At 47.8% G+C, this 25,837-nt stretch overlaps 3 protein-coding genes across 7 annotated transcripts in view; all 3 read right to left on the minus strand.

Moving 5' to 3' along the window:
• Positions 1-2,406: 2,406 nt before the first annotated feature.
• On the minus strand, positions 2,407-7,280 carry LOC138209864 (uncharacterized). Its single transcript, XM_069168656.1, has 3 exons — positions 7,114-7,280; positions 3,528-4,497; positions 2,407-3,352 (listed from the first exon to the last, which is right to left on the minus strand). The coding sequence occupies exons 1-3, from the start codon at positions 7,167-7,169 to the stop codon at positions 2,495-2,497; spliced, it is 1,884 nt and encodes a 627-aa protein (XP_069024757.1). The 5' UTR covers positions 7,170-7,280; the 3' UTR covers positions 2,407-2,494.
• A 204-nt stretch (positions 7,281-7,484) lies between these two features.
• LOC138209865 (uncharacterized) lies at positions 7,485-19,260 on the minus strand. 3 transcript variants are annotated; one of them, XM_069168658.1, is made up of 5 exons: positions 18,443-19,260; positions 15,200-15,277; positions 14,845-15,026; positions 13,069-13,153; positions 7,485-8,205 (listed from the first exon to the last, which is right to left on the minus strand). In XM_069168658.1, the coding sequence occupies exons 1-4, from the start codon at positions 18,798-18,800 to the stop codon at positions 13,091-13,093; spliced, it is 681 nt and encodes a 226-aa protein (XP_069024759.1). In that variant the 5' UTR covers positions 18,801-19,260; the 3' UTR covers positions 7,485-8,205; positions 13,069-13,090. The 3 variants fall into 3 exon arrangements, with proteins under 3 accessions (XP_069024759.1, XP_069024760.1, XP_069024758.1); XM_069168659.1 differs by lacking the exon at positions 7,485-8,205 and adding an exon at positions 9,336-9,352; XM_069168657.1 differs by lacking the exon at positions 7,485-8,205 and adding an exon at positions 9,960-11,385 and having other exon boundaries at positions 18,443-19,259.
• Positions 19,261-21,901: 2,641 nt separating this feature from the next.
• The window catches only part of pogza (pogo transposable element derived with ZNF domain a), a 10,609-nt gene continuing 6,673 nt past the window's right edge, over positions 21,902-25,837 (minus strand). For all 3 annotated transcript variants that reach the window (XM_069168663.1, XM_069168661.1, XM_069168662.1), the window contains 6 exons: positions 25,617-25,782; positions 25,142-25,537; positions 24,746-25,048; positions 24,462-24,659; positions 24,198-24,328; positions 21,902-23,645 (listed from right to left, as the gene is read on the minus strand). In XM_069168663.1, coding sequence (XP_069024764.1) covers positions 23,534-23,645; positions 24,198-24,328; positions 24,462-24,659; positions 24,746-25,048; positions 25,142-25,537; positions 25,617-25,782 — 1,306 coding nt within the window. In that variant the 3' untranslated portion in view covers positions 21,902-23,533. The remainder of the gene's footprint in view (positions 23,646-24,197; positions 24,329-24,461; positions 24,660-24,745; positions 25,049-25,141; positions 25,538-25,616; positions 25,783-25,837) is intronic.

A 25,837-nucleotide genomic window follows, 5' to 3' on the forward strand; every position in this document is an offset into this window, starting at 1 on the left:
CGTATCTCCTCCAACAACCTCGTATCTCCTCCACCAACCTCGTATCTCCTCCACCAACCTCGTATCTCCTCCTCCAACAACCTCGTATCTCCTCCAACAACCTCGTATCTCCTCCACCAACCTCGTATCTCCTCCACCAACCAACAACCTCGTATCTCCTCCACCAACCAACAACCTCGTATCTCCACCAACCTCGTATCTCCTCCAACAACCTCGTATCTCCTCCTCCAACATCCTCGTATCTCCTCCAACAACCTCGTATCTCCTCCACCAACCAACAACCTCGTATCTCCTCCACCAACCTCGTATCTCCTCCAACAACCTCGTATCTCCTCCACCAACCTCGTATCTCCTCCTCCAACAACCTCGTATCTCCTCCAACAACCTCGTATCTCCTCCAACAACCTCGTATCTCCAGCAACCTCGTTTCTCCTCCAACAACCTCGTATCTCCTCCTCCACCAACCTCATATCTCCACCAACCTCGTATCTCCTCCTCCAACAACCTCGTATCTCCTCCAACTACCTCGTATCTCCTCCACCAACCTCGTATCTCCTCCTCCACCAACCTCGTATCTCCTCCAACAACCTCGTATCTCCTCCACCAACCTCGTATCTCCTCCAACAACCTCGTATCTCCTCCACCAACCTCGTATCTCCTCCTCCAACAACCTCGTATCTCCTCCAACAACCTCGTATCTCCTCCTCCACCAACCTCGTATCTCCTCCACCAACCTCGCATCTCCTCCACCAACCTCGTATCTCCTCCTCCAACAACCTCGTATCTCCTCCAACAACCTCGTATCTCCTCCACCAACCTCGTATCTCCTCCTCCACCAACCAACAACCTCGTATCTCCTCCAACAACCTCGTATCTCCTCCACCAACCTCGTATCTCCTCCACCAACCTCGTATCTCCTCCTCCAACAACCTCGTATCTCCTCCAACAACCTCGTATCTCCTCCACCAACCTCGTATCTCCTCCACCAACCAACAACCTCGTATCTCCTCCACCAACCAACAACCTCGTATCTCCACCAACCTCGTATCTCCTCCAACAACCTCGTATCTCCTCCTCCAACATCCTCGTATCTCCTCCAACAACCTCGTATCTCCTCCACCAACCAACAACCTCGTATCTCCTCCACCAACCTCGTATCTCCTCCAACAACCTCGTATCTCCTCCACCAACCTCGTATCTCCTCCTCCAACAACCTCGTATCTCCTCCAACAACCTCGTATCTCCTCCAACAACCTCGTATCTCCAGCAACCTCGTATCTCCTCCAACAACCTCGTATCTCCTCCTCCACCAACCTCATATCTCCACCAACCTCGTATCTCCTCCTCCAACAACCTCGTATCTCCTCCAACTACCTCGTATCTCCTCCACCAACCTCGTATCTCCTCCTCCACCAACCTCGTATCTCCTCCAACAACCTCGTATCTCCTCCACCAACCTCGTATCTCCTCCAACAACCTCGTATCTCCTCCACCAACCTCGTATCTCCTCCTCCAACAACCTCGTATCTCCTCCAACAACCTCGTATCTCCTCCACCAACCTCGTATCTCCTCCTCCACCAACCTCGTATCTCCTCCACCAACCTCGCATCTCCTCCACCAACCTCGTATCTCCTCCACCAACCAACAACCTCGTATCTCCTCCACCAACCTCGTATCTCCACCAACCTCGTATCTCCTCCACCAACCTCGTATCTCCTCCACCAACCTCGTATCTCCTCCTCCAACAACCTCGTATCTCCACCAACCTCGTATCTCCTCCTCCAACAACCTCGTATCTCCTCCACCAACCTCGTATCTCCTCCTCCAACAACCTCGTATCTCCACCAACCTCGTATCTCCTCCAACAACCTCGTATCTCCCCCACCAACCTCGTATCTCCTCCTCCACCAACCTCGTATCTCCTCCACCAACCTCGCATCTCCTCCACCAACCTCGTATCTCCTCCTCCAACAACCTCGTATCTCCTCCACCAACCTCGTATCTCCTCCTCCACCAACCAACAACCTCGTATCTCCTCCAACAACCTCGTATCTCCTCCACCAACCTCGTATCTCCTCCACCAACCTCGTATCTCCTCCTCCAACAACCTCGTATCTCCTCCAACAACCTCGTATCTCCTCCACCAACCTCGTATCTCCTCCACCAACCAACAACCTCGTATCTCCTCCACCAACCAACAACCTCGTATCTCCACCAACCTCGTATCTCCTCCAACAACCTCGTATCTCCTCCTCCAACATCCTCGTATCTCCTCCAACAACCTCGTATCTCCTCCACCAACCAACAACCTCGTATCTCCTCCACCAACCTCGTATCTCCTCCAACAACCTCGTATCTCCTCCACCAACCTCGTATCTCCTCCTCCAACAACCTCGTATCTCCTCCAACAACCTCGTATCTCCTCCAACAACCTCGTATCTCCAGCAACCTCGTATCTCCTCCAACAACCTCGTATCTCCTCCTCCACCAACCTCATATCTCCACCAACCTCGTATCTCCTCCTCCAACAACCTCGTATCTCCTCCAACTACCTCGTATCTCCTCCACCAACCTCGTATCTCCTCCTCCACCAACCTCGTATCTCCTCCAACAACCTCGTATCTCCTCCACCAACCTCGTATCTCCTCCAACAACCTCGTATCTCCTCCACCAACCTCGTATCTCCTCCTCCAACAACCTCGTATCTCCTCCAACAACCTCGTATCTCCTCCACCAACCTCGTATCTCCTCCTCCACCAACCTCGTATCTCCTCCACCAACCTCGCATCTCCTCCACCAACCTCGTATCTCCTCCACCAACCAACAACCTCGTATCTCCTCCACCAACCAACAACCTCGTATCTCCTCCACCAACCTCGTATCTCCACCAACCTCGTATCTCCTCCACCAACCTCGTATCTCCTCCACCAACCTCGTATCTCCTCCTCCAACAACCTCGTATCTCCACCAACCTCGTATCTCCTCCTCCAACAACCTCGTATCTCCTCCACCAACCTCGTATCTCCTCCTCCAACAACCTCGTATCTCCACCAACCTCGTATCTCCTCCAACAACCTCGTATCTCCCCCACCAACCTCGTATCTCCTCCTCCACCAACCTCGTATCTCCTCCACCAACCTCGCATCTCCTCCACCAACCTCGTATCTCCTCCTCCAACAACCTCGTATCTCCTCCAACAACCTCGTTTCTCCTCCACCAACCTTGTATCTCCTCCACCAACCAACAACCTCGTATCTCCTCCAACAACCTCGTATCTCCTCCACCAACCTCGTATCTCCTCCACCAACCTCGTATCTCCTCCACCAACCTCGTATCTCCTCCTCCAACAACCTCGTATCTCCTCCAACAACCTCGTATCTCCTCCACCAACCAACAACCTCGTATCTCCTCCACCAACCAACAACCTCGTATCTCCACCAACCTCGTATCTCCTCCACCAACCTCGTATCTCCTCCAACAACCTCGTATCTCCACCAACCTCGTATCTCCTCCACCAACCAACAACCTCGTATCTCCTCCAACAACCTCGTATCTCCTCCACCAACCTCGTATCTCCTCCTCCAACAACCTCGTATCTCCTCCACCAACCTCGTATCTCCTCCACCAACCTCGTATCTCCTCCACCAACCTCGTATCTCCTCCACCAGCCTCGTATCTCCTCCACCAACCAACAACCTCGTATCTCCTCCAACAACCTCGTATCTCCTCCACCAACCAACAACCTCGTATCTCCTCCAACAACCTCGTATCTCCTCCACCAACCTCGTATCTCCTCCTCCAACAACCTCGTATCTCCTCCAACAACCTCGTATCTCCTCCACCAACCTCGTATCTCCTCCACCAACCAACAACCTCGTATCTCCTCCACCAACCAACAACCTCGTATCTCCACCAACCTCGTATCTCCTCCAACAACCTCGTATCTCCTCCTCCAACATCCTCGTATCTCCTCCACCAACCTCGTATCTCCTCCAACAACCTCGTATCTCCTCCACCAACCAACAACCTCGTATCTCCTCCACCAACCTCGTATCTCCTCCAACAACCTCGTATCTCCTCCACCAACCTCGTATCTCCTCCTCCAACAACCTCGTATCTCCTCCAACAACCTCGTATCTCCTCCAACAACCTCGTATCTCCAGCAACCTCGTATCTCCTCCAACAACCTCGTATCTCCTCCTCCACCAACCTCATATCTCCACCAACCTCGTATCTCCTCCTCCAACAACCTCGTATCTCCTCCACCAACCTCGTATCTCCTCCTCCACCAACCTCGTATCTCCTCCAACAACCTCGTATCTCCTCCACCAACCTCGTATCTCCTCCAACAACCTCGTATCTCCTCCAACAACCTCGTATCTCCTCCACCAACCTCGTATCTCCTCCTCCAACAACCTCGTATCTCCTCCAACAACCTCGTATCTCCTCCACCAACCTCGTATCTCCTCCAACAACCTCGCATCTCCTCCACCAACCTCGTATCTCCTCCACCAACCTCGTATCTCCTCCTCCAACAACCTCGTATCTCCTCCAACAACCTCGTATCTCCTCCACCAACCTCGTATCTCCTCCACCAACCAACAACCTCGTATCTCCTCCAACAACCTCGTATCTCCACCAACCTCATATCTCCTCCTCCAACAACCTCGTATCTCCTCCACCAACCTCGTATCTCCTCCTCCACCAACCTCGTATCTCCTCCACCAACCTCGCATCTCCTCCACCAACCTCGTATCTCCTCCTCCAACAACCTCGTATCTCCTCCACCAACCTCGTATCTCCTCCTCCAACAACCTCGTATCTCCACCAACCTCGTATCTCCTCCTCCAACAACCTCGTATCTCCTCCAACAACCTCGTATCTCCTCCACCAACCTCGTTAATCCTCCTCCACCAACCTCGTATCTCCTCCACCAACCTCACATCTCCTCCACCAACCTCATATCTCCTCCTCCAACAACCTCGTATCTCCTCCAACAACCTCGTATCTCCTCCACCAACCTCGTATCTCCTCCACCAACCAACAACCTCGTATCTCCTCCAACAACCTCGTATCTCCTCCACCAACCTCGTATCTCCTCCTCCAACAACCTCGTATCTCCTCCAACAACCTCGTATCTCCTCCACCAACCTCGTATCTCCTCCACCAACCAACAACCTCGTATCTCCTCCACCAACCTCGTATCTCCTCCTCCACCAACCTCGTATCTCCTCCACCAACCTCGCATCTCCTCCACCAACCTCGTATCTCCTCCACCAACCAACAACCTCGTATCTCCTCCAACAACCTCGTATCTCCTCCACCAACCAACAACCTCGTATCTCCTCCAACAACCTCGTATCTCCACCAACCTCATATCTCCTCCTCCAACAACCTCGTATCTCCTCCACCAACCTCGTATCTCCTCCTCCACCAACCTCGTATCTCCTCCACCAACCTCGCATCTCCTCCACCAACCTCGTATCTCCTCCTCCAACAACCTCGTATCTCCTCCACCAACCTCGTATCTCCTCCTCCAACAACCTCGTATCTCCACCAACCTCGTATCTCCTCCTCCAACAACCTCGTATCTCCTCCAACAACCTCGTATCTCCTCCACCAACCTCGTTAATCCTCCTCCACCAACCTCGTATCTCCTCCACCAACCTCACATCTCCTCCACCAACCTCATATCTCCTCCTCCAACAACCTCGTATCTCCTCCAACAACCTCGTATCTCCTCCACCAACCTCGTATCTCCTCCACCAACCAACAACCTCGTATCTCCTCCAACAACCTCGTATCTCCTCCACCAACCTCGTATCTCCTCCTCCAACAACCTCGTATCTCCTCCAACAACCTCGTATCTCCTCCACCAACCTCGTATCTCCTCCACCAACCAACAACCTCGTATCTCCTCCACCAACCTCGTATCTCCTCCACCAACCTCGCATCTCCTCCACCAACCTCGTATCTCCTCCTCCAACAACCTCGTATCTCCTCCACCAACCTCGTATCTCCTCCTCCAACAACCTCGTATCTCCACCAACCTCGTATCTCCTCCTCCAACAACCTCGTATCTCCTCCAACAACCTCGTATCTCCTCCACCAACCTCGTTAATCCTCCTCCACCAACCTCGTATCTCCTCCACCAACCTCACATCTCCTCCACCAACCTCATATCTCCTCCTCCAACAACCTCGTATCTCCTCCAACAACCTCGTATCTCCTCCACCAACCTCGTATCTCCTCCACCAACCAACAACCTCGTATCTCCTCCAACAACCTCGTATCTCCTCCAACAACCTCGTATCTCCTCCACCAACCTCGTATCTCCTCCACCAACCAACAACCTCGTATCTCCTCCACCAACCTCGTATCTCCTCCTCCACCAACCTCGTATCTCCTCCACCAACCTCGCATCTCCTCCACCAACCTCGTATCTCCTCCACCAACCAACAACCTCGTATCTCCTCCAACAACCTCGTATCTCCTCCACCAACCAACAACCTCGTATCTCCTCCAACAACCTCGTATCTCCACCAACCTCGTATCTCCTCCACCAACCTCGTATCTCCTCCTCCAACAACCTCGTATCTCCACCAACCTCGTATCTCCTCCTCCAACAACCTCGTATCTCCTCCAACAACCTTGTATCTCCTCCAACAACCTCGTATCTCCTCCACCAACCAACAACCTCGTATCTCCTCCAACAACCTCGTATCTCCTCCTCCTCCACCAACTTCGTATCTCCTCCAACAACCTCGTATCTCCTCCAACAACCTCGTATCTCCTCCACCAACCTCGTATCTCCTCCAACAACCTCGTATCTCCTCCAACAACCTCGTATCTCCTCCTTCACCAACTTCGTATCTCCTCCACCAACCTCATATCTCCTCCAACAACCTCGTATCTCCACCAACAACCTCGTATCTCCTCCTCCAACAACCTCGTATCTCCTCCTCCACCAACCTCGTATCTCCACCAACCTCGTATCTCCTCCAACAACCTCGTATCTCCTCCTCCAACAACCTCGTATCTCCTCCAACAACCTCGTATTTCCTCCACCAACCTCGTATCTCCTCCACCAACCTCGTATCTCCTCCATCAACCTCGTATCTCCTCCACCAACCTCGTATCTCCTCCACCAACCTCGTATCTCCTCCATCAACCTCGTATCTCCTCCACCAACCTCGTATCACCTCCATCATCCTTGTCCACCTCGTCCACGTCATTGTTTGAAACTTAATGACGTCTGACGTCACGTATCGTGCGACGTCTTTACAACATTCGTACAAACAGACACCAGGAGGCGCTGTGACAGAAATAGGTCTAATCCTCTTGTTGGGGGTTCGAATCCCCGAGCAGACGTCGTAAACTTAGAATTATCTGCAACATCATCAATAAGCAACCTGGACCTGATCACTGCTGTATTTATTATTATTATCAATATTAATATTATTGCTCTGAATAAAAAACATGTTTTACTCATTTTTCATATATAAATATATATTTAAAGTTGAGTCTGAGCTGACATGAATTTTAAACGTAAATAAAATAAAGCAGGTCTGAGGTAAATAAATCTCCGTGAGACAGTCGAGGTGAACGACGTCACGCCGCCGCTGTTTATTCAGAGAAGAAGACGCGTCGCCGCTGCAGCTCCGCGACCTTCAGAAGGAAACGACCATAAATCAAACTGCAGCCGTCTGAAAACAGACGACTCCACACCCGACTTCTGCTCACGGTGCTGACCTTTGACCCCTGTCCTGACCTCTCCTCAGGTCATGTGACTGTGGGGGGAAGTTCAGGACAGTTCGAGTCTGTGGAGGAGGGCAGTCTTCCTCCACCACGAGGAGGAACTTTTGTTTTTAAGTTCTAAGAACCCTGAAAGGAAGAACCGCCTTCTTTTGTTGCCACACTGCAGGAACCGAGGACCTTCGTGGTTCTTAGAACTCATTTTAGTTCCTTCTTCAGAATCGGTTCTTTTCTGCTACAGTAGGAACTAACTGACATCAGTGTGCTATGATTGGTTCACTGTTGCTCAGAGAGTTCCGCCCCCTCAGTCTCTCTCAGCTCCACCCCGTCAGAAACCTTCAGCCCAGTTTTCAGGTGTTAAAATGTCTCTGATTGTTTCAGGTTCACATGAAGACAGACGTCCTCTGAGCTCCGTCCATCTCTCCGTCTCTCCGCCCGTCCGTCTCGTTCTGCAGACGTGAAGAAATGTCTGTCGTCACGTTTTGTTGTCTTCCTCATCAGAAGTCATCGTCAATGATGAAAGTGTTTCAGGTTGTTTAATCTGAAGGTCACGAAAACCATCAAACACACCTTTCATCTGTGTGTGTGTGTGTCTGTGTGTGTGTGTGTCTATGTGTGTGTGTGTGTCTGTGTCTGTGTGTGTGCGTGTGTGTGTGTGCGTCTATGTGTGTGTGTGTCTGTGTGTGTGTGTGTGCGTGTGTCTATGTGTGTGTGTGTGTATGTGTGTGCGTGTGTCTATGTGTGTGCGTGTGTCTATGTGTGTGTGTGTGTCTGTGTGTGTGTCTATGTGTCTGTGTGTGTCTATGTGTGTGTGTGTGTGTCTGTGTGTGTGTATCTGTGTGTGTGTCTGTGTGTGTGTGTCTATGTGTGTGTGTGTGTGTGTGTCTATGTGTGTGTGTGTCTATGTGTGTGCGTGTCTATGTGTGTGTCTATGTGTGTGTCTGTGTGTGTGTCTATGTGTGTGTGTGCGTGTCTGTGTGTGTGTGCGTGTCTGTGTGTGTGTGTCTGTGTGTGTGCGTGTGTCTATGTGTGCGTGTGTGTGTCTATGTGTGTGTGTGTGTCTGTGTGTGTCTATGTGTGTGTGTGTGTGTGCGTGTGTCTATGTGTGTGTGTGTGTGTCTATGTGTGTGTCTATGTGTGTGTGTGTGTGTGTCTATGTGTGTGTGTGTGTGTGTGTCTATGTGTGTGCGTGTGTCTATGTGTGTGTCTATGTGTGTGTGTGTGTGTGTGTCTATGTGTGTGTGCGTGTCTATGTGTGTGTGTGTGTGTGTGTGTGTGTACACTGAGGACTGTGTTTGTACTTTATTTTATTTAATCAGCCCTGGTCTTCGTTGCAGGTTAAAAAAAAAAAAAAGTTTCAGAATAAAATGCAGACGTGTTTCAGAGTTTCAGAATAAAACCCCGACATGTCTGAGTTGTCGTGCGGTTTCCTTTCGGACTGAAATACCCCCCCCCCCCCCCCCCCCCGAGGCATCCGTCAACCTCCCTCCCCTCATCACCCCTCCCCCTCTCATCACCCCCCTGCTGGGCGCTCTGACGGACATCCTCGTTAACAAACACCTCCGATCACGAACAAACACCAGAAATATCTGCAGCCTGCGGGGCGACACGTTAAAACAGGAAGAGATCGATCAATAATCAATCAGCAGCTCCTGTTCTGATAAACAAAAACATGACTTATTGATCAATAAATATATTCATAAACAAATAAAGAGATTAATAAAAGTATCAGATTTAAAAAAAAGTCAATGTGAAGAAATTGTTTTATTTTCTATTGATGACCGTTTAAATTTTAGTTTGAAATTATTTGTTAAATATTGATCCTGAAGAATCCGATTTTAAACAATAACTGATCAATAAGACTGCATTTCATTCTCTTGTTCAATGAAAGAAGGTTATTGATGATTAAATCCTTCTGTTTGAATATTGATTTTAATATTTTGTTTGTAAGAAGTTTCATGTTTCACAGATAAAACCACAAGTGTCTCGTTTTCCACACGTGATCACACGTATGACACACGTTTACCACACGGATCAACACGTGATAACGTGGAAAAGTGTGAAGATGGGAAACTACACGTGCTCCTACATTAAACCATGAAAATATTCCAAAAGTACATTTTCACGTTTTCAATCACGTGATCACGAAGTTTGGACGTGAAATTCAAAAGATTTTTCTTTAAGTGAACAAAGTGAAACTGAATGAAGTTTTACAGAAGTACTTTTGTACATTTTATTGGAAAACCCCAACAAATAGAAACAACAAAGTAAATAAACAATAAAGTAAATGAACATCTGTTCCACATTCTGAAAAAAATATCTTTCTGCTTTTTGTTGTTGTTTGTTTAAATATTTGACATCAAAATAAACATTTTAAACATCTTTTAATTTGTTTACTGAATTTAAAAACTCCTGAACTGTTAAAGTTTGACAGGATAACAGCAGCAAGATTTCATTCAGACTTTTATTTTAACGGGACACAGGAAGTGTCTTCAAAATAAGATGAATTGTTGTTGATATTTTGTGTTCAGAACAAACTGAAACGGAAGATGTGGAATAAACTGTAGAGTGACGAAGTGCTGCTGACGTGAAAATAATCGTTTACGACAAAATAATTGTTTACGATAAAAAAAAAAAAAAAATCGTTTATGAAAAAAAACAAAACTTATTTACAAACAGGAAACTCGTGTTTACACTTCATGTGATTTTCTAATATAATCCCCGTGAACAGCCTCTGACACCAGGGGGCGCTACAGACGCAGAGAAAACTGTGAGTTCTTCTTTGGGATGGAAGTTCATTCGTACCAAAACTTAGTAGCTAAAAAGCAGATTCTCGTTTCCGTTGTGAATTCACGAGTTTTTGAGTTACTCGCAGCTCGAAGTCGAACCTCAAATAAACGCAGTTTTTGTTCGATAGTTTTTGTTGGACAAAAAATGTTTAAATATAACAAAATAAAGGTAGTTTTTAAGTGTTGAAAATAATGATTGATAACGACTTCGCTTCAGGTGTGATAAACGTGATCAAGTTTACGACCCGGAAATCAATAAAAAAATAAAAACTACGACAGTTTGGATCCCTCCAACAAGGCGGCGCCACACACTGTCGATGTTTACGTTAGTGGTACAAATTTCGAACTAATGTGTGATTAATAAAATCCTGCAGGCTCGGATCATTTGGGGTAAACAATACAACCATGTTTGGTATCTACGTTTTGACATTTTATATTAATTCGCCTAATTTTCTCGTTGACAGAAAACTGTTTCTCTCAAAACGAACTTAACGGGACTGTTATAAACATCATGACAGGCTGACTCAGCAGTTTTGGCATCAATAAACTTCCACACGTGTTCATGTTCCATCATACGTGACGAGCCGTCGGTCCCGTCGAGTCTCCACGTTCACGTATTTAAACTGCGACAGATTTCCCTCCGAACTGTTTCGTACTGATCGGGACTGTGCGGTGAGCTGTGAGTTGGGGAAGAAGGTCTGTGATTGGCTAAGAGCCACCCAGTCCCACGCCGGGCCACGGGAGGGGGGGGGGGGGCATGTTCGGGACGGGGGTGGGAGGGTTTCAGTCTCAACGTGGCCCCGCCCACCTGCCGTCAGGTGATCGAACACTCGACAACAACTGGAAAACAGAAACACGTGTAAACAAACATGGAGACAAACCTCCAACCGAACGTCATGCAGATTTGAGCTGAATAAAATATTGAGTAAATATTGTTAAAAATATATTGAAAAATCTTAAATCGTAGAGGAGCGCTGGTCGAGCCCTGAGGAATGCCACGTTTCATTTTTGATATCAAGTTTCCACTCAGACTTTCATCAAATTAAAAGAAAATGGGACTGAATGTTTGTTTCCATCCATGTTTGTTCTATGAGTTCTTTGTTTGGTCGGACGAACAGCAGGTGGCGCTATTTCTACCTGTTAAACCACTGCAGCAGAAGAAGACATGAAGTGGCAACGTTTCTGCTTGCTCCTCCCACCAAGTCCATATTTGGCCAAATATGGTCACTTCCTGCTCCACAATAACAAGATGGCAACGGTCGAAATGCCGAACGTAAGACTCGAAAACCGTTTACAAACCGACGGCCGACGGTTGGTTCATGTGTTTTCTTCCACTCGCAGGTCTGAACTTTCCCAGCTGACCTTGAACGCACCATGAAGCCGTGAGAAGGAAATGTTTCCGTTAGTTTTGTGTGGATGTGAGGAAGGTCAGTTTCCTCGTCTTTGTCTCGTCTTCGTCGTCCGGTGACTTTAGGTGAGTCGGGAACAAAACGCCGGCTGCTGAAGAACCTTTCGTCCTGACAGCCGACAAACTTCCGACTGACTCACTTTTTATTCTGCAGCTTTTATCTGATAGTTTTAATGTCACCAGCAGAAACAGACTCATTAAAAATCCGGAGACTCGTTCTGACGTTCAAACATTCAGTCGACTTCTTTCACGTTTAAATTAAACTTCACGTCAACACAATGAAACGGAAATGAAACAATTCAATCAATTTAAAGATAAAATGTAAATAATATAAAGTATGAAATCATCTGAATTTAAACTTGAAAGTTTTCAGTTCAATAATATTTATATTTCATGTTTGTGTCAATAATTGCTGAACATCTCGATCAGTTTCACAGCAACAGAAATAAATCAATGAAACAACAATTAAAAAAGAAAGTTTTATTTGAATATAATATTTTCAGGATAAAGTTTTATTTCTATTTGAATATTTTCAGGATAAAGGGATAAAGGCTTCAGTTTTAATTATTTCCATCCCACTCAGGATGTTATTGATCTTGTAAACTTCTGTTTTGAAATGATCTGGTTTTGACCCCTTCGGGCTGCCGTAGTGTCAGACGAACCAGAATCAGGATGCAGATCTGAGGGTCACGATTGAACACTAAATCAGGACCAGAATGATCAGCTGATGGCTCATGTGACCCCTTGTGACTCTGTGTGTGTGTGTGTGTGTCTCACCTGTTGTGTGTGTGTGTGTGTGTGTGTGTGTGTGTGTGTGTATCTCACCTGTTGTGTGTGTGTGTGTGTGTGTCTCACCTGTTGTGTGTGTGTGTGTGTGTGTGTGTATCTCACCTGTTGTGTGTGTGTGTGTGTGTGTCTCACCTGTTGTGTGTGTGTGTGTGTGTGTGTGTATCTCACCTGTTGTGTGTGTGTGTGTGTGTGTGTGTGTGTGTCTCACCTGTTGTGTGTGTGTGTGTGTGTGTGTGTGTATCTCACCTGTTGTGTGTGTGTGTGTGTGTGTGTGTGTGTGTGTCTCACCTGTTGTGTGTGTGTGTGTGTGTGTGTGTGTATCTCACCTGTTGTGTGTGTGTGTGTATGTCACAGCTGCTGAGAGTTCAGGATCATCAGGATCATCAGAGTCCAGACCAGCGTCCTGATGTCCTGCAGACAGTAAACGCAGCAGTTAAAGGAAACATCATTGAACATGTTTCTCTGAATATTTAATATTTAATATTTATTGTTGGATTTGATCTGAAACCTTTGAGACTGTTTTATTATTGTCATCTATACCTGCTTCTTCTCTATGTTGTTATATAGTGATGGTAGTGCGCCCCCTGCTGGCCAACTACGTTAAAACAGATCCATCAGCTGTTTCTTTTGTTTTGTTCACTTTCCTTTTGTTTTCTTTACTTTACTTTTGTTTTGTTTACTTTTCTTTCTGTGTTATTATCTTATTGCTTCCTGTACGCTGCTGTAGCGAAAAAAATTTCCCCTTGGGAATTAATAAAGTAACTACCTACCTACCTGTGTTTGCTGTTGAAATATTTAAACTCAGTTTTAATCCACCAGGTGTCACTGTTGCTCTCCGTGGTTGATTCACCCTGACGTGAGGCGTTCAGGGTCCAACGTCTGTTCAGCTGGTTTCATCTAAATGTTACTTTAAATTGCTGCCACCAGCTGGACTGAAGTGTCACAGGTCGAAGTTTCACTTCAAGACTTTTGCTCGTAAATAAACATCCGTTAAATTCGAACGCTGCTGGTTAAACCTGCCGATGAATCGAAGCTAACTTCCTGTTTGGCTCGATGTTAACTTGATCGATGCTAAAATAATTCGGCAGTTCGTCTCTTTTGTCCCGAGAAGTCCAGTGTTGGTGTAATCAAACTGACTGACAGCAGACGGAGAGAAACCGCTTTAATGAACTGTCAAATCAATTTATTTTATTATATTTATTTTAAGAATGTTTTTACTTGTAATTGATTTTGTTCTTGTCCTCTTTATATTTATTATGTTTCACTGTTTACATTTGACCCAACTGTGATTTAAGTTAAATCTGGTTTAATTGAGTCAAACTGACTTTAACCTGTTTTAACTTTCACCTGTTTTAACTTTCACCTGGTTTAACTTTCACCTGGTTTAACTTTAACCTGTTTTAACTTTCACCTGTTTTAACTTTCACCTGTTTTAACCTTCACCTGGTTTAACTTTAACCTGTTTTAACTTTCACCTGGTTTAACCTTCACCTGGTTTAACTTTCACCTGGTTTAACTTTAACCTGTTTTAACCTTCACCTGGTTTAACTTTAACCTGTTTTAACTTTAACCTGTTTTAACCTTCACCTGGTTTAACTTTCACCTGGTTTAACTTTCACCTGGTTTAACTTTAACCTGTTTTAACCTTCACCTGGTTTAACTTTAACCTGTTTTAACTTTCACCTGGTTTAACTTTAACCTGGTTTAACTTTCACCTGGTTTAACCTTCACCTGGTTTAACTTTCACCTGGTTTAACTTTCACCTGTTTTAACCTTCACCTGGTTTAACTTTAACCTGGTTTAACTTTAACCTGTTTTAACCTTCACCTGGTTTAACCTTCACCTGGTTTAACTTTAACCTGGTTTAACTTTCACCTGGTTTAACTTTAACCTGTTTTAACCTTCACCTGGTTTAACCTTCACCTGGTTTAACTTTAACCTGGTTTAACTTTCACCTGGTTTAACTTTAACCTGTTTTAACTTTCACCTGGTTTAACTTTAACCTGTTTTAACCTTCACCTGGTTTAACTTTAACCTGGTTTAAGTGAAGTTTATCTCATCATGCTGCAGATTTCTGCAGCTCAGTAAGTCGTCGTTCTCACCAGACCAACAGGAAGTGATGCGGCGTTAAAACCGTCATCCCCGCCCCTCTCTGTGGTTCCTCTGGTAGTTGCCGTGGTAACAGTCTCTTCCTCTTGCTCCTGCTGTCCTCCTGTGTCCTCCTCCTCCTCCTGGTCCGTGAAGTGTTCCCTGAACCTCTCCAGGTCGTCGCTGCTGGCGTTACCTGCCGACAGATAAACATCCGACACGTTAAAGTCGCTGATGTTTTTATCTACGAGCCGTCCTTCAGGTGGAACGACCTGAGAAGTCCCCGTTCGTTCCCATGACGACCCGAGAAGGAGAAGTCCCTGAGACGGGTCGTAGAAGACGAAGGTGTGGGTGTTTGCGGAAACTTACTGTAGAAGCTGTACTCGAAGGTGGCGTTGTAGTCGGAGTCGTAGTCGGGAGCCGGCGTGAAGTCGGAATACTGAGAGTCTGAAACGGAAACGCAGAAAAGTAACGACGGAAAACTTCGTACGAATCAGAACGGCCGACCATCGCTAACGGAGGCGGAGTTTCTTTCAGCTAATGGTTTCCCTCCTTATCCACTCTAAACATGGACCAGGACCTGGACCTGGACCAGGACCAGGACCTGGACCAGGACCAGGACCTGGACCTGGACTTGGACCTGGACCGATGAAGAACAGGAGACGATGATGAGAAAAACTTGCCCCTCCTCCCCCCACATCCATCAGCTGGGAGTTGAACCCCCCGACTGTTTCTCTGAGAGAATCCTCTTCTGCGCAGCTCTGATTTATCTGCCCTTCGTCTGCCCATCTGAACTCTCCTCTTCCTCCTCCTCCCCACACACACTCAGATCCAGGTCAGACTGTGATCATCTCTAAACCGTCAGATTTGATCCAACATGTTTCACCAGATCTTTACACAGGATTAAAGGGACATTTCACCAAAACACAAACCAAAAGACAGGGGCCGTCTCTATAGACTACATCTGTAGTACCACTGAGGACCACTAGGGGCCGTCTCTATAGACTCCATCTGTAGTACCACTGAGGACCACTAGGGGCCGTCTCTATAGACTCCACCTGTAGTACCACTGAGGACCACTAGGGGCCGTCACCATAGACTCCATCTGTAGTACCACTGAGGACCACTAGGGGCCGTCACCATAGACTCCATCTGTAGTACCACTGAGGACCACTAGGGGCCGTCTCCATAGACTCCATCTGTAGTACCACTGAGGACCACTAGGGGCCGTCTCCATAGACTCCACCTGTAGTACCACTGAGGACCACTAGGGGCCGTCTCTATAGACTCCATCTGTAGTACCACTGAGGACCACTAGGGGCCGTCTCCATAGACTCCATCTGTAGTACCACTGAGGACCACTAGGGGCCGTCTCCATAGACTCCACCTGTAGTACCACTGAGGACCACTAGGGGCCGTCTCCATAGACTCCATCTGTAGTACCACTGAGGACCACTAGGGGCCGTCTCTATAGACTCCATCCGTAGTACCACTGAGGACCACTAGGGGCCGTCTCCATAGACTCCACATGTAGTACCACTGAGGACCACTAGGGGCCGTCTCTATAGACTCCATCTGTAGTACCACTGAGGACCACTAGGGGCCGTCTCTATAGACTCCACCTGTAGTACCACTGAGGACCACTAGGGGCCGTCTCTATAGACTCCATCCGTAGTACCACTGAGGACCACTAGGGGCCGTCTCTATAGACTCCATCCGTAGTACCACTGAGGACCACTAGGGGCCGTCTCTATAGACTCCATCCGTAGTACCACTGAGGACCACTAGGGGCCGTCTCTATAGACTCCATCCGTAGTACCACTGAGGACCACTAGGGGCCGTCTCTATAGACTCCATCCGTAGTACCACTGAGGACCACTAGGGGCCGTCTCTATAGACTCCATCCGTAGTACCACTGAGGACCACTAGGGGCCGTCTCTATAGACTCCATCTGTAGTACCACTGAGGACCACTAGGGGCCGTCTCCATAGACTCCACCTGTAGTACCACTGAGGACCACTAGGGGCCGTCTCTATAGACTCCATCTGTAGTACCACTGAGGACCACTAGGGGCCGTCTCTATAGACTCCACCTGTAGTACCACTGAGGACCACTAGGGGCCGTCTCTATAGACTCCATCCGTAGTACCACTGAGGACCACTAGGGGCCGTCTCTATAGACTCCACCTGTAGTACCACTGAGGACCACTAGGGGCCGTCTCTATAGACTCCATCTGTAGTACCACTGAGGACACAGTGGTACACACACACACACACACACACACACACACACACACACACACACACACACACACACAGGGTGTGCTGATGGGAACTGAGGGGGCAGGGTGTTAATTGTTTCCAAACAGGAAGTATGTCATCACTAACAGCCTGTCAATCACAGAGATTAATCACAAAAAGGAAATGAAGACCAGCTGACAAACAAACACACACTGTCAGACATCACCTGTCAATCAAACGGTGTGGGCGGGACTGTGGAGAGAGAGAAGAAAGACATGAAAGGAAACATGGAGGGGGGTATGACAGGAAGTTAAGAAAATAAAAGCCTGGGGGGAGAGTAACAGTGAGGGGGCGTTTGTTGGCAAAGTCACATGATCCTCCGAGAAACTTACAAAAACCAGCTGTTCAACACACACACACACACACACACACACACACACACACACACACACACTGTATTAAACTGTGTAGTTCAGGGCCTGTAGGTTCTCTCAGTTCTCCACCAGAAACAGCTGTTCACATCTGTCCAGTCTGTAACCATGACGACCGACTGTGTCCAACCAGAGAGGAGCTGCAGCACAACCCGGCGCTGCGTTCACTGACTGTTGTACGTTCTGATGTTTGAGCGGCGCTGCGTTTACGTTCTTGTTTGTTTTTTTCTTTTCTGTTTTTGTTGCGTTTGGTTTAGTTTTAGTTTTTAGTTGTTATATTTAGTTTTTCATTGCGTTTGATGTTTGACGTTTGTTGACGTACAGTGAATTAAAGCCGTGCTGCCCTCCGGTGGACCAGCAGGTGAACTACACCATGACAGCGGCTCCACTGATGAGGATGATGAGGATCAAACAGCTGACAGGTAAACAGGTAAAAAGACTGTTTGTGTTCAGTAAGCTGTAAACAACATTCTGATCAATACGTTTGAACATGTGACCTCACAGCGGAATAAATTATAAACAGGAAGTGAAAGAGTTTGAAGAGTTTAAAGAGTTTGAAGAGTATAAAGAGTTCAAAGAGTTCAAATAGTTTAAAGAGTTTTAAGAGCTTAAAGAATTTAACGAGTTAAAGAGTTTAGAGTTAGAGTTTAAAGAGTTAAAGAGTTATAGAGTTTAGGACTTAAGGAGTTTAAAGAGTTAGAATAGTTGAAAGAGTTAAAGACTTTAAAGAGTGAAAGAGTTTAAAGAGTTTGAAGAGTTAAGGAGTTCAAAGCGTTTAAAGCGTTTAAAGAGTTATAAAGTTTAAAGAGTTTAAAGAGTTAAAGAGTTTAAAGAGTTAAGGAGTTTAAAGAGTTAAAGTGTTGAAATAGTTAGAGTTATTATGAGTTGAAATAGTTAAAATAGTTTAAAGAGTTAAAGAGTTGAAAGAGTTAAAGACTCACCGGCTGTCAGCAGAACAACTCCGAGCAGAAACACCGAGAGGAACTTGAGAGACCTGAACCTGGACATGATCCACAGGAGGAGGACAGAGAGACAGACAGAACGAGAGGATGGACAGAAACAGAGAGGACGGAAAGAGAGACAGATGTGATGGTCTGAAGGACTGAGTTCTGAATGAACATGAACAGAGAAGAGGAGGAGGGAGGGGGCCAGAGGGGAGGAGCAGAGGGGGGCCGGGTGGAGAGGAGGGGGAGAAGATGGAGAGGGGGAGGGGTTGTTCTTGTTTCTCTGCCAAGTTTGTTCTCTGTTCTCCAAACACGAAGAGACGAAGAGACTTGTTAAACATCTTAAAAGGATCATTCCGCTTCAGTTCAGCTGCTCGGTGTCTCCATGTGTCTCCGAGTGTCCTGGTGTGTCTCCATCTGTCTCAAAGTGTCTCAGTGTGTCTCCGGGTGTCTCTGAGTGTCTCTGTGTGTCCTGGTGTGTCTCCATCTGTCTCAGTGTGTCTCCGTGTGTCCTGGTGTCTCCATCTGTCTCCGAGTGTCTCAAAATGTCTCCGTGTGTCCTGGTGTGTCTCCATCTGTCTCCAAGTGTCTCTGTGTGTCCATCATTAGAACTCAAACACAGATGTGTATGGGGGCGGGGCTTGTTCTGGTGTCAGGTGTCAGGGCTGTGGGTGGGCGGGGCCTAGTGTCCTCAGGTTTCCAGATCTCTTTTATGGTCGGTCGCGTTTACAGAAGTTGTTCCTCACGTTTCTTTCTTGTTCTGTAAATACTTCAGTTTAAAACATAAATATTAATAATCTAAATATATCATAATAATATTAATAATAATAATGTGAAGACTCGGTGGGACTCAAACAGCTGTTGACCATCTCTGAGGTAAATTCCCGCCTCCAGCTCGGAGGTTTGTCTTTATTAGATTCTTCCTGTCCCCCCCCCCCCCCCCCCTCCTGCCTTAAAGGCTCTTTGTTTCCAAAACAATACACTCTGGAAATCCTCCTCAGTGACCTCATCAGTGATGTCAACGATGACCAATTATGGACGTCTGAACGAGGAAACAACGTTTAGTACGAGTCTGTTTGGGGCAACGAACACACGTTGATACGTCCAGCTGCTGCCCAGCAGGGGGCGCCGCTCCACCTAAACTTCTTGTTCACACTCTGCTCGAAAAGTTGGCAGATTGGTAAAAACAATGTGACAGCGTGCAACTGAAACAATGCTAGGCTAGCAGTTTCCACCTACTTTCAGTCTTTGTGCTAAGCTAGGCTAACAGTTGGACTTTACTGGACACAGACTTTTTTATTTATAAAATGGTTAGCTAGCAGGCTAACTTAGCCGATGTGTAAAACTAACTCAGCAGCGAGTCTGTAATCTGTAATCTGGTGTGAGAGCCGGATTAAATCAGATTAAACACCAACCAGCGGCCACTTTTATTCCTCAGACGCAGGTCAGAGGTCAGAGGTCGGCTGGAACCAGCAGGCTCTGATGATCTGAGGATTGGAGGTTTTATCAGATTAAAGTTTCTGCTCAGAGGATCCAACTCGGTCCGCTGGAGTTAAACGGGTCGACCAATCAGAGCGGCCGCCTCCCCACTGTTCACGCCGAAGACATCAGACTGCATGCTGGGACGCCTTTCACCATGCTAATGCTAGCCAGAGGGATGCTCATAGATGCTAATGGCTCTCCAGCTGTGTGAACCAGAGGTTCAAAATACTTCAGAGTAAAAGTACTCGAGTACAAGTTTCCATCAAAGTATATTTATTCACGTGAGGACGGACGACGTGTCCTCACAAGGCCTCAAACTGACAGAGGTCCTCACAAAAATGCTGGACCAGCACAAACACACACGTCCTGTTTGTAAAAAAAACAACCGCTAAAACCATCTGGAGGCTGACGCATCGTTTCCTCTGGACAGAAGAAGGACAGAGGACAGAAGAACAGAGGACAGAAGAACAGAGGACAGAAGAAGAACAGAAGACAGAAGAACAGAGGACAGAAGAACAGAGGACAGAAGAACAGAGGACAGAAGAAGAACAGAAGACAGAAGAAGGACAGAAGAAGAACAGAGGACAGAAGAAGGACAGAAGACAGAAGAAGGACAGAGGACAGAAGAAGGACAGAAGACAGAAGAAGGACAGAAGAAGAACAGAGGACAGAAGAAGGACAGAAGACAGAAGAAGAACAGAGCACAGAAGAAGGACAGAAGACAGAAGAAGGACAGAAGAAGAACAGAGGACAGAAGAAGGACAGAAGACAGAAGAAGAACAGAGCACAGAAGAAGAACAGAGGACAGAAGAAGGACAGAAGACAGAAGAAGAACAGAGCACAGAAGAAGGACAGAAGACAGAAGAAGGACAGAAGAAGAACAGAGGACAGAAGAAGGACAGAAGACAGAAGAAGGACAGAGGACAGAAGAAGAACAGAGGACAGAAGAAGGACAGAAGACAGAAGAAGGACAGAGGACAGAAGAAGAACAGAGGACAGAAGAAGGACAGAAGACAGAAGAAGAACAGAGCACAGAAGAAGGACAGAAGACAGAAGAAGGACAGAAGAAGAACAGAGGACAGAAGAAGGACAGAAGACAGAAGAAGGACAGAAGAAGGACAGAGGGCAGAAGAAGGACAGAGGACAGAAGAACAGAGGACAGAAGAAGAACACAGGACAGAAGAAGAACAGAGGACAGAAGACAAACAGAGGACAGAAGAAGAACAGAGGACAGAAGAAGGACAGAGGACAGAAGAACAACAGAGGACAGAAGAAGAACAGAGGACAGAAGAAGGACAGAAGACAGAAGAAGGACAGAAGAAGGACAGAGGACAGAAGAAGGACAGAGGACAGAAGAACAGAGGACAGAAGAACAGAGGACAGAAGAAGAACACAGGACAGAAGAAGAACAGAGGACAGAAGACAAACAGAGGACAGAAGAAGAACAGAGGACATAAGAACAGAGGACAGAAGAAGAACAGAAGACAGAAGAAGGACAGAGGACAGAAGAACAACAGAGGACAGAAGAAGAACAGAGGACAGAAGAACAGAGGACAGAAGAAGGACAGAGGACAGAAGAAGAACAGAGGACAGAAGAAGGACAGAGGACAGAAGAAGAACAGAGGACAGAAGACAAACAGAGGACAGAAGACGAACAGAGGACAGAAGACGAAAGTCTTCCCACAGCAGACCGTGTAAATTAACATTAGCCAACATGCTAATGTTAGCAGGTAAGTGATTGTGTAAGACGTCTTCCTTCATTGTTTTGTTCTTGTCAACACGTGATGTCTCCGATCAAACAGTCCTTAACCACACTGCTCGTGCTAGCTAGCTGATACATTAGCTTGCTAACTAGCGACCACTTTGGTACAGAGATGCATCCAGGCTGAGGAGGCGGTTAGCCTAGCATAGCAGCAGGCTGGAAGTCACTGGTCAGGAAGCGCTAGCTGCAGATAACAGTTATTATGTCTGATGTTTAAATGTTTCACAGCAGCTACAAACACTAAAGCTAGCTACAAGCTAGTGTTGTTCTGGGACGTGTAACTTTGCTTAGCACCAAAAATGTTGGCAATGTTAGCATCAGTTAGCGCTGCAGCTATCAGAATCTCCTGATTGATCTTCGTCCCAAATCTGAAACTATATTTAAACGAGGGACAATGGAGGTCAACGGTCCTGAAATCCTTCCCATCATGCAGCTCCCAGCTGCTCAGGACCGTCCTCGGGGGGTCGCTGCCTTGCTCCAGGGCATGCTGGGAAAGTACTTCTGTTCTCATGGTTTCTATATTTAACGGTGACAGCGGGGACGTGTAACGTGGTGGACGTATTAAGAGGTCAAAGTTCATTGTTCAACTGGACGAACCGTCTTAAAATCTGCTGTTTAAGATGATTCAATGCAGCTTTCTCAGGATTTACATTTTACAGAAGGAGGCAGTGCTGCATCTGAATATTAGTTTAAATCAATGATCGATGATATTTTAATGGAGATTGGTGGAAATATCTGAACAGAATCTGGTGTCCTGTGATTTCATTGTTTGAATATTAGAACTTGATTTGTTTTTAATGCGTTAAATGACTTCAAATCAAACTGTGGACACAAACCCAATCAATCAATACCAGTATTGATCCGTCTTTATTTTACTACAAAACATTCAGGTTTCAGTATAAAAGTAGCAAAAAAGGTTATTTACAAGGTGACCAGCAGCGAGCTGATCGATCCAGTCTGCTGTGATCAATATTTATGATCAGTTACTGAAAACGGTTTTATTACGTGACCACCAGGAGGTGCCAGAGTCACGGAGGTTTACAGAGCTTTTATTCTGAAATGAATTGATCTTCCTGATCAATCGATCGTTTCACAGAAAACCTTCAGCTCCTCACTGGTTTGATTCTTCCTGTTGTCGGATTTCAAAATAAAGTAAATGTGTTTTTTGTCACCTTTTTTCTTTATTTTGAAATCTGACTGATCAACGAGATAAAATGATCAGGTGACTTGATGAGGTCCATTGATTGGTTGTTACATTGAGACTGCAGTTGTTTGGAGGTTTCAGGTCATCATGTGACAATTTGCTGCTTCTATTTGTTCGACAGGAAACAGAATTTTTTTTTTTTTTTTTCTGAAACTGTTCAGATGATCGAATGATTGATGTTCGATAATAACGATCAGATAAAAACCTCGGCTGCTGCTCGTATTCGTGGTGCAGAAGAAGAAGACGGTGGATCAGTCGTCATGGAAATCGAGTCCTAATCACCCTCACCGTCGAACACCTGACGCAGAGACGACGGACTCTTCAGCTCGTCCTCACGTCCGTCCTCCATCACCAGCAGCAGCTCCAGCTGAGGCTCTGGTCCCGGTCCTGGTCCTGGTCCCGATCCCTGACCTGGTCCTGGTCCTGGTCCCGGACCTGGTCCCGGTCCCTGATCTGGTCCTGGTCCTGGTCCCGGACCTGGTCCCGGACCTGGTCCCGGACCCGGTCCCGGTCCCTGATCTGGTCCTGGTCCTGGTCCCGGACCTGGTCCCGGACCTGGTCCCGGACCCGGTCCCGGTCCCTGATCTGGTCCTGGTCCTGGTCCCGGACCTGGTCCCGGTCCTGGACCTGACCCTCGCCCTCACCCTGGTCCCTCCAGAGGTTGGATCAGAGCCTGGGTCAGAGCGCTGATCATCGTCGCCGCCTCGTCTCCGTCCTCCGGCGGCTCCAGGTCGCACACCAAGCTGAACGACCTGAGGGATTACCACGGCAACGGAGACCACCATCACAAACACGTCACGTGACCGCTGACGTGCGTTTAAATCAGCGCGAACAGAACCTACGATAGGCTAGCACCATGCTAATGTTAGCGTTGCCATTTTTTTAATGCTAACGTTTGTTAATTCAGGCCGACAGTCGTTATTTTTTTTACCCAAGCATTTTTGTTTGTCAACAATTCATGCTACATTAGCTTTTTAATCGCTACATTAACATTTTGTGCTAAAGTTTACTTATTGACAGCTTTTCCCATCTTTTTGGTGTTAACGTTAACTTGATCACGTTATCATTAGCTTCTATATTCAACTGTTAGTTTGTTATGATAACTGCTTTATAATGCTAACATATGCTAAGGCTAACTGTGCCGATGATAGTTTGTTTACGCTAACGCTAGTTTTGTTGTTTTCTTTTAATCTGAATTTTGAGAAGAACAACAAAAGGGCCTGGTTTCACCTCTCCCAGTGGACACGCCCCCTGGGGGACACGCCCCCTACATTTCAGACAAGAGAATTCCCAGGTGTCCTCACCTGCGCAGGACGCTCGTCTCTGAGTTTAGAGTGGACGAGACCTCGCTGAGCCAGCAGGCCAGAGTCAGAACCAGCTGGTCCACATCCAGCCCGTCCAGACCGCCATCACAGACCAGCTGAGTCCACCGGACCTGCAGAGACCAGCAACATGTCAGGGGGGGGCAGGAAGTAGGACAGGGGAATGGGGGGGATAGTTGGACAGGGGGGACAGATGGACAGGAGGACAAAAAGTAGGACAGGAGGACAGGTGAGCAAGTGGACTACCTGCAGGAAGTCTCTGAGCACCGGTGTCACACAGACGTCAAGCGGCTGCAGGCGCCAGCAGCATCCAGACGGAATGAAGAGGACGTCTGTGGATACGGAGGACAAACTGTTTCTGAACCCGTAGGCTTGGTGTCCTTGATGGACATCCACCATCAGGAGGGACTCGCCATGCAGCTGGTCCACATGGGGGCGCCACACCTGCAGGAACAGAGAGGACAGGGTTACACAGGACGTTCCCCCGTGCTGCTGCGGAACCTGTCCCTCTCCAGGTTCTGGGCTCGGACCTTGTGGACCCAGATGTCCAGGCGCTCCTGCTCGGTGAATCCGTCCCCTCGAGCCTCCAGCAGCACGTTGTCAGGGAAACCTTCAGGGAGACTGGCTGCAGTTCCTCTGAAGAACAGCAGGGGGGGCAGTAGGCGTCCGTCCGACAGCGCCGAGAGGACTACGTCCAATGCGGGCCGGTCCTCGGGAGAGCCGGACAGCTGGAAGGCGGCCGGGTTCTGGTTGGAGAACAGGTCCATGTCGATGAAGACAGGGAGCTCGTCCATGCAGCCCAGACAGGAAGGAGGCAGAGTCTGGGTCTGGACCTGGAGGGGGAGGGGCACAATCAGGCTAATGGCTAACGGCTAACCTGAGAGCAGAGGTCCTGGATGACGTGGTGCTAATGGCTAACGGCTAACCTGAGAGCAGAGGTCCTGGATGACGGAGCGGTTGGTGTCTGCCATGCTGACCAGCAGCCTGCGGGTGGCGCTGAGCTGGTGTCTCAGCATGAAGTCCACGGCCCAGCGGTAGTGGTCCAGCAGCGGGCTGTCCCGTCCCAGAGCCGTCCTGGCGGCCAGCAGCAGCACGTCTTCCCCCACCAGCAGCTGCTGCTCCCTCCGTCCCAGCAGCCACTGCGTCATGGCGTCCGTCCGCCAGATCCACGTCCTCGCCGGCAGCTCGGCCTGCAGCTGGTCCACCCAGGATCGGATCGCCCGGGGGGACGTCTGGTGGCGGCGGGACGCCTGGGACACGCCGTGACACACAGAGGACAGCACCACAGACAGCTGGGACACCGTCAGGAGGCAGGGCGGAGCCTGAGGAGGAGGAGGAGCAACACTTTCATCAATCTCATCGTCACCATCATCGTCATTATCATCATGCTGCCACTCTCACCTGTCCAGGTTGTGGGTGGGGCCCCAGGAACTTGATGGTCATAGCGGGAGGAGAGGAGAGGGGGGACGGGGAGGTGAGGGGTTTGATTGACAGCTGGGTGGAGCTCTGATTGGAGGAGAGAAGGTGAATGGGGACGAAGGCTCCGCCCACACGGCCAAACGTCTGTCTGAGAGGAAGAAAAACAAAGTGATCAATAAAGGAGACCAGACTGATCAGACCTG

The sequence above is a fragment of the Embiotoca jacksoni genome, unplaced genomic scaffold (assembly GCF_022577435.1).
Source record: "Embiotoca jacksoni isolate LCO1_2020_lvr unplaced genomic scaffold, fEmbJac1.0.p SCAF_41, whole genome shotgun sequence".
NCBI lineage: Eukaryota > Metazoa > Chordata > Actinopteri > Embiotocidae > Embiotoca > Embiotoca jacksoni.

Coding starts and splice junctions, on each gene's coding strand:
- LOC138209864 (XM_069168656.1), bottom strand. CDS start 7,169: ATGGAGGAGATACGAGGTTGGTGGAGGAGATACGAGGTTGGTGGAGGA. Junction 4,498..7,113: donor GTTGGTGGAGGAGATACGAG/GTTGATGGAGGA, acceptor AGGAGATACGAG/GTTGGTGGAGGAGATGCGAG. Junction 3,353..3,527: donor GTTGTTGGAGGAGATACGAG/GTTGTTGGTTGG, acceptor AGGAGATACGAG/GTTGTTGGAGGAGGAGATAC.
- LOC138209865 (XM_069168658.1), bottom strand. CDS start 18,800: ATGATCCTTTTAAGATGTTTAACAAGTCTCTTCGTCTCTTCGTGTTTG. Junction 15,027..15,199: donor CTTCGAGTACAGCTTCTACA/GTAAGTTTCCGC, acceptor ATCTGTCGGCAG/GTAACGCCAGCAGCGACGAC. Junction 13,154..14,844: donor CATCACTTCCTGTTGGTCTG/GTGAGAACGACG, acceptor TACTGTCTGCAG/GACATCAGGACGCTGGTCTG.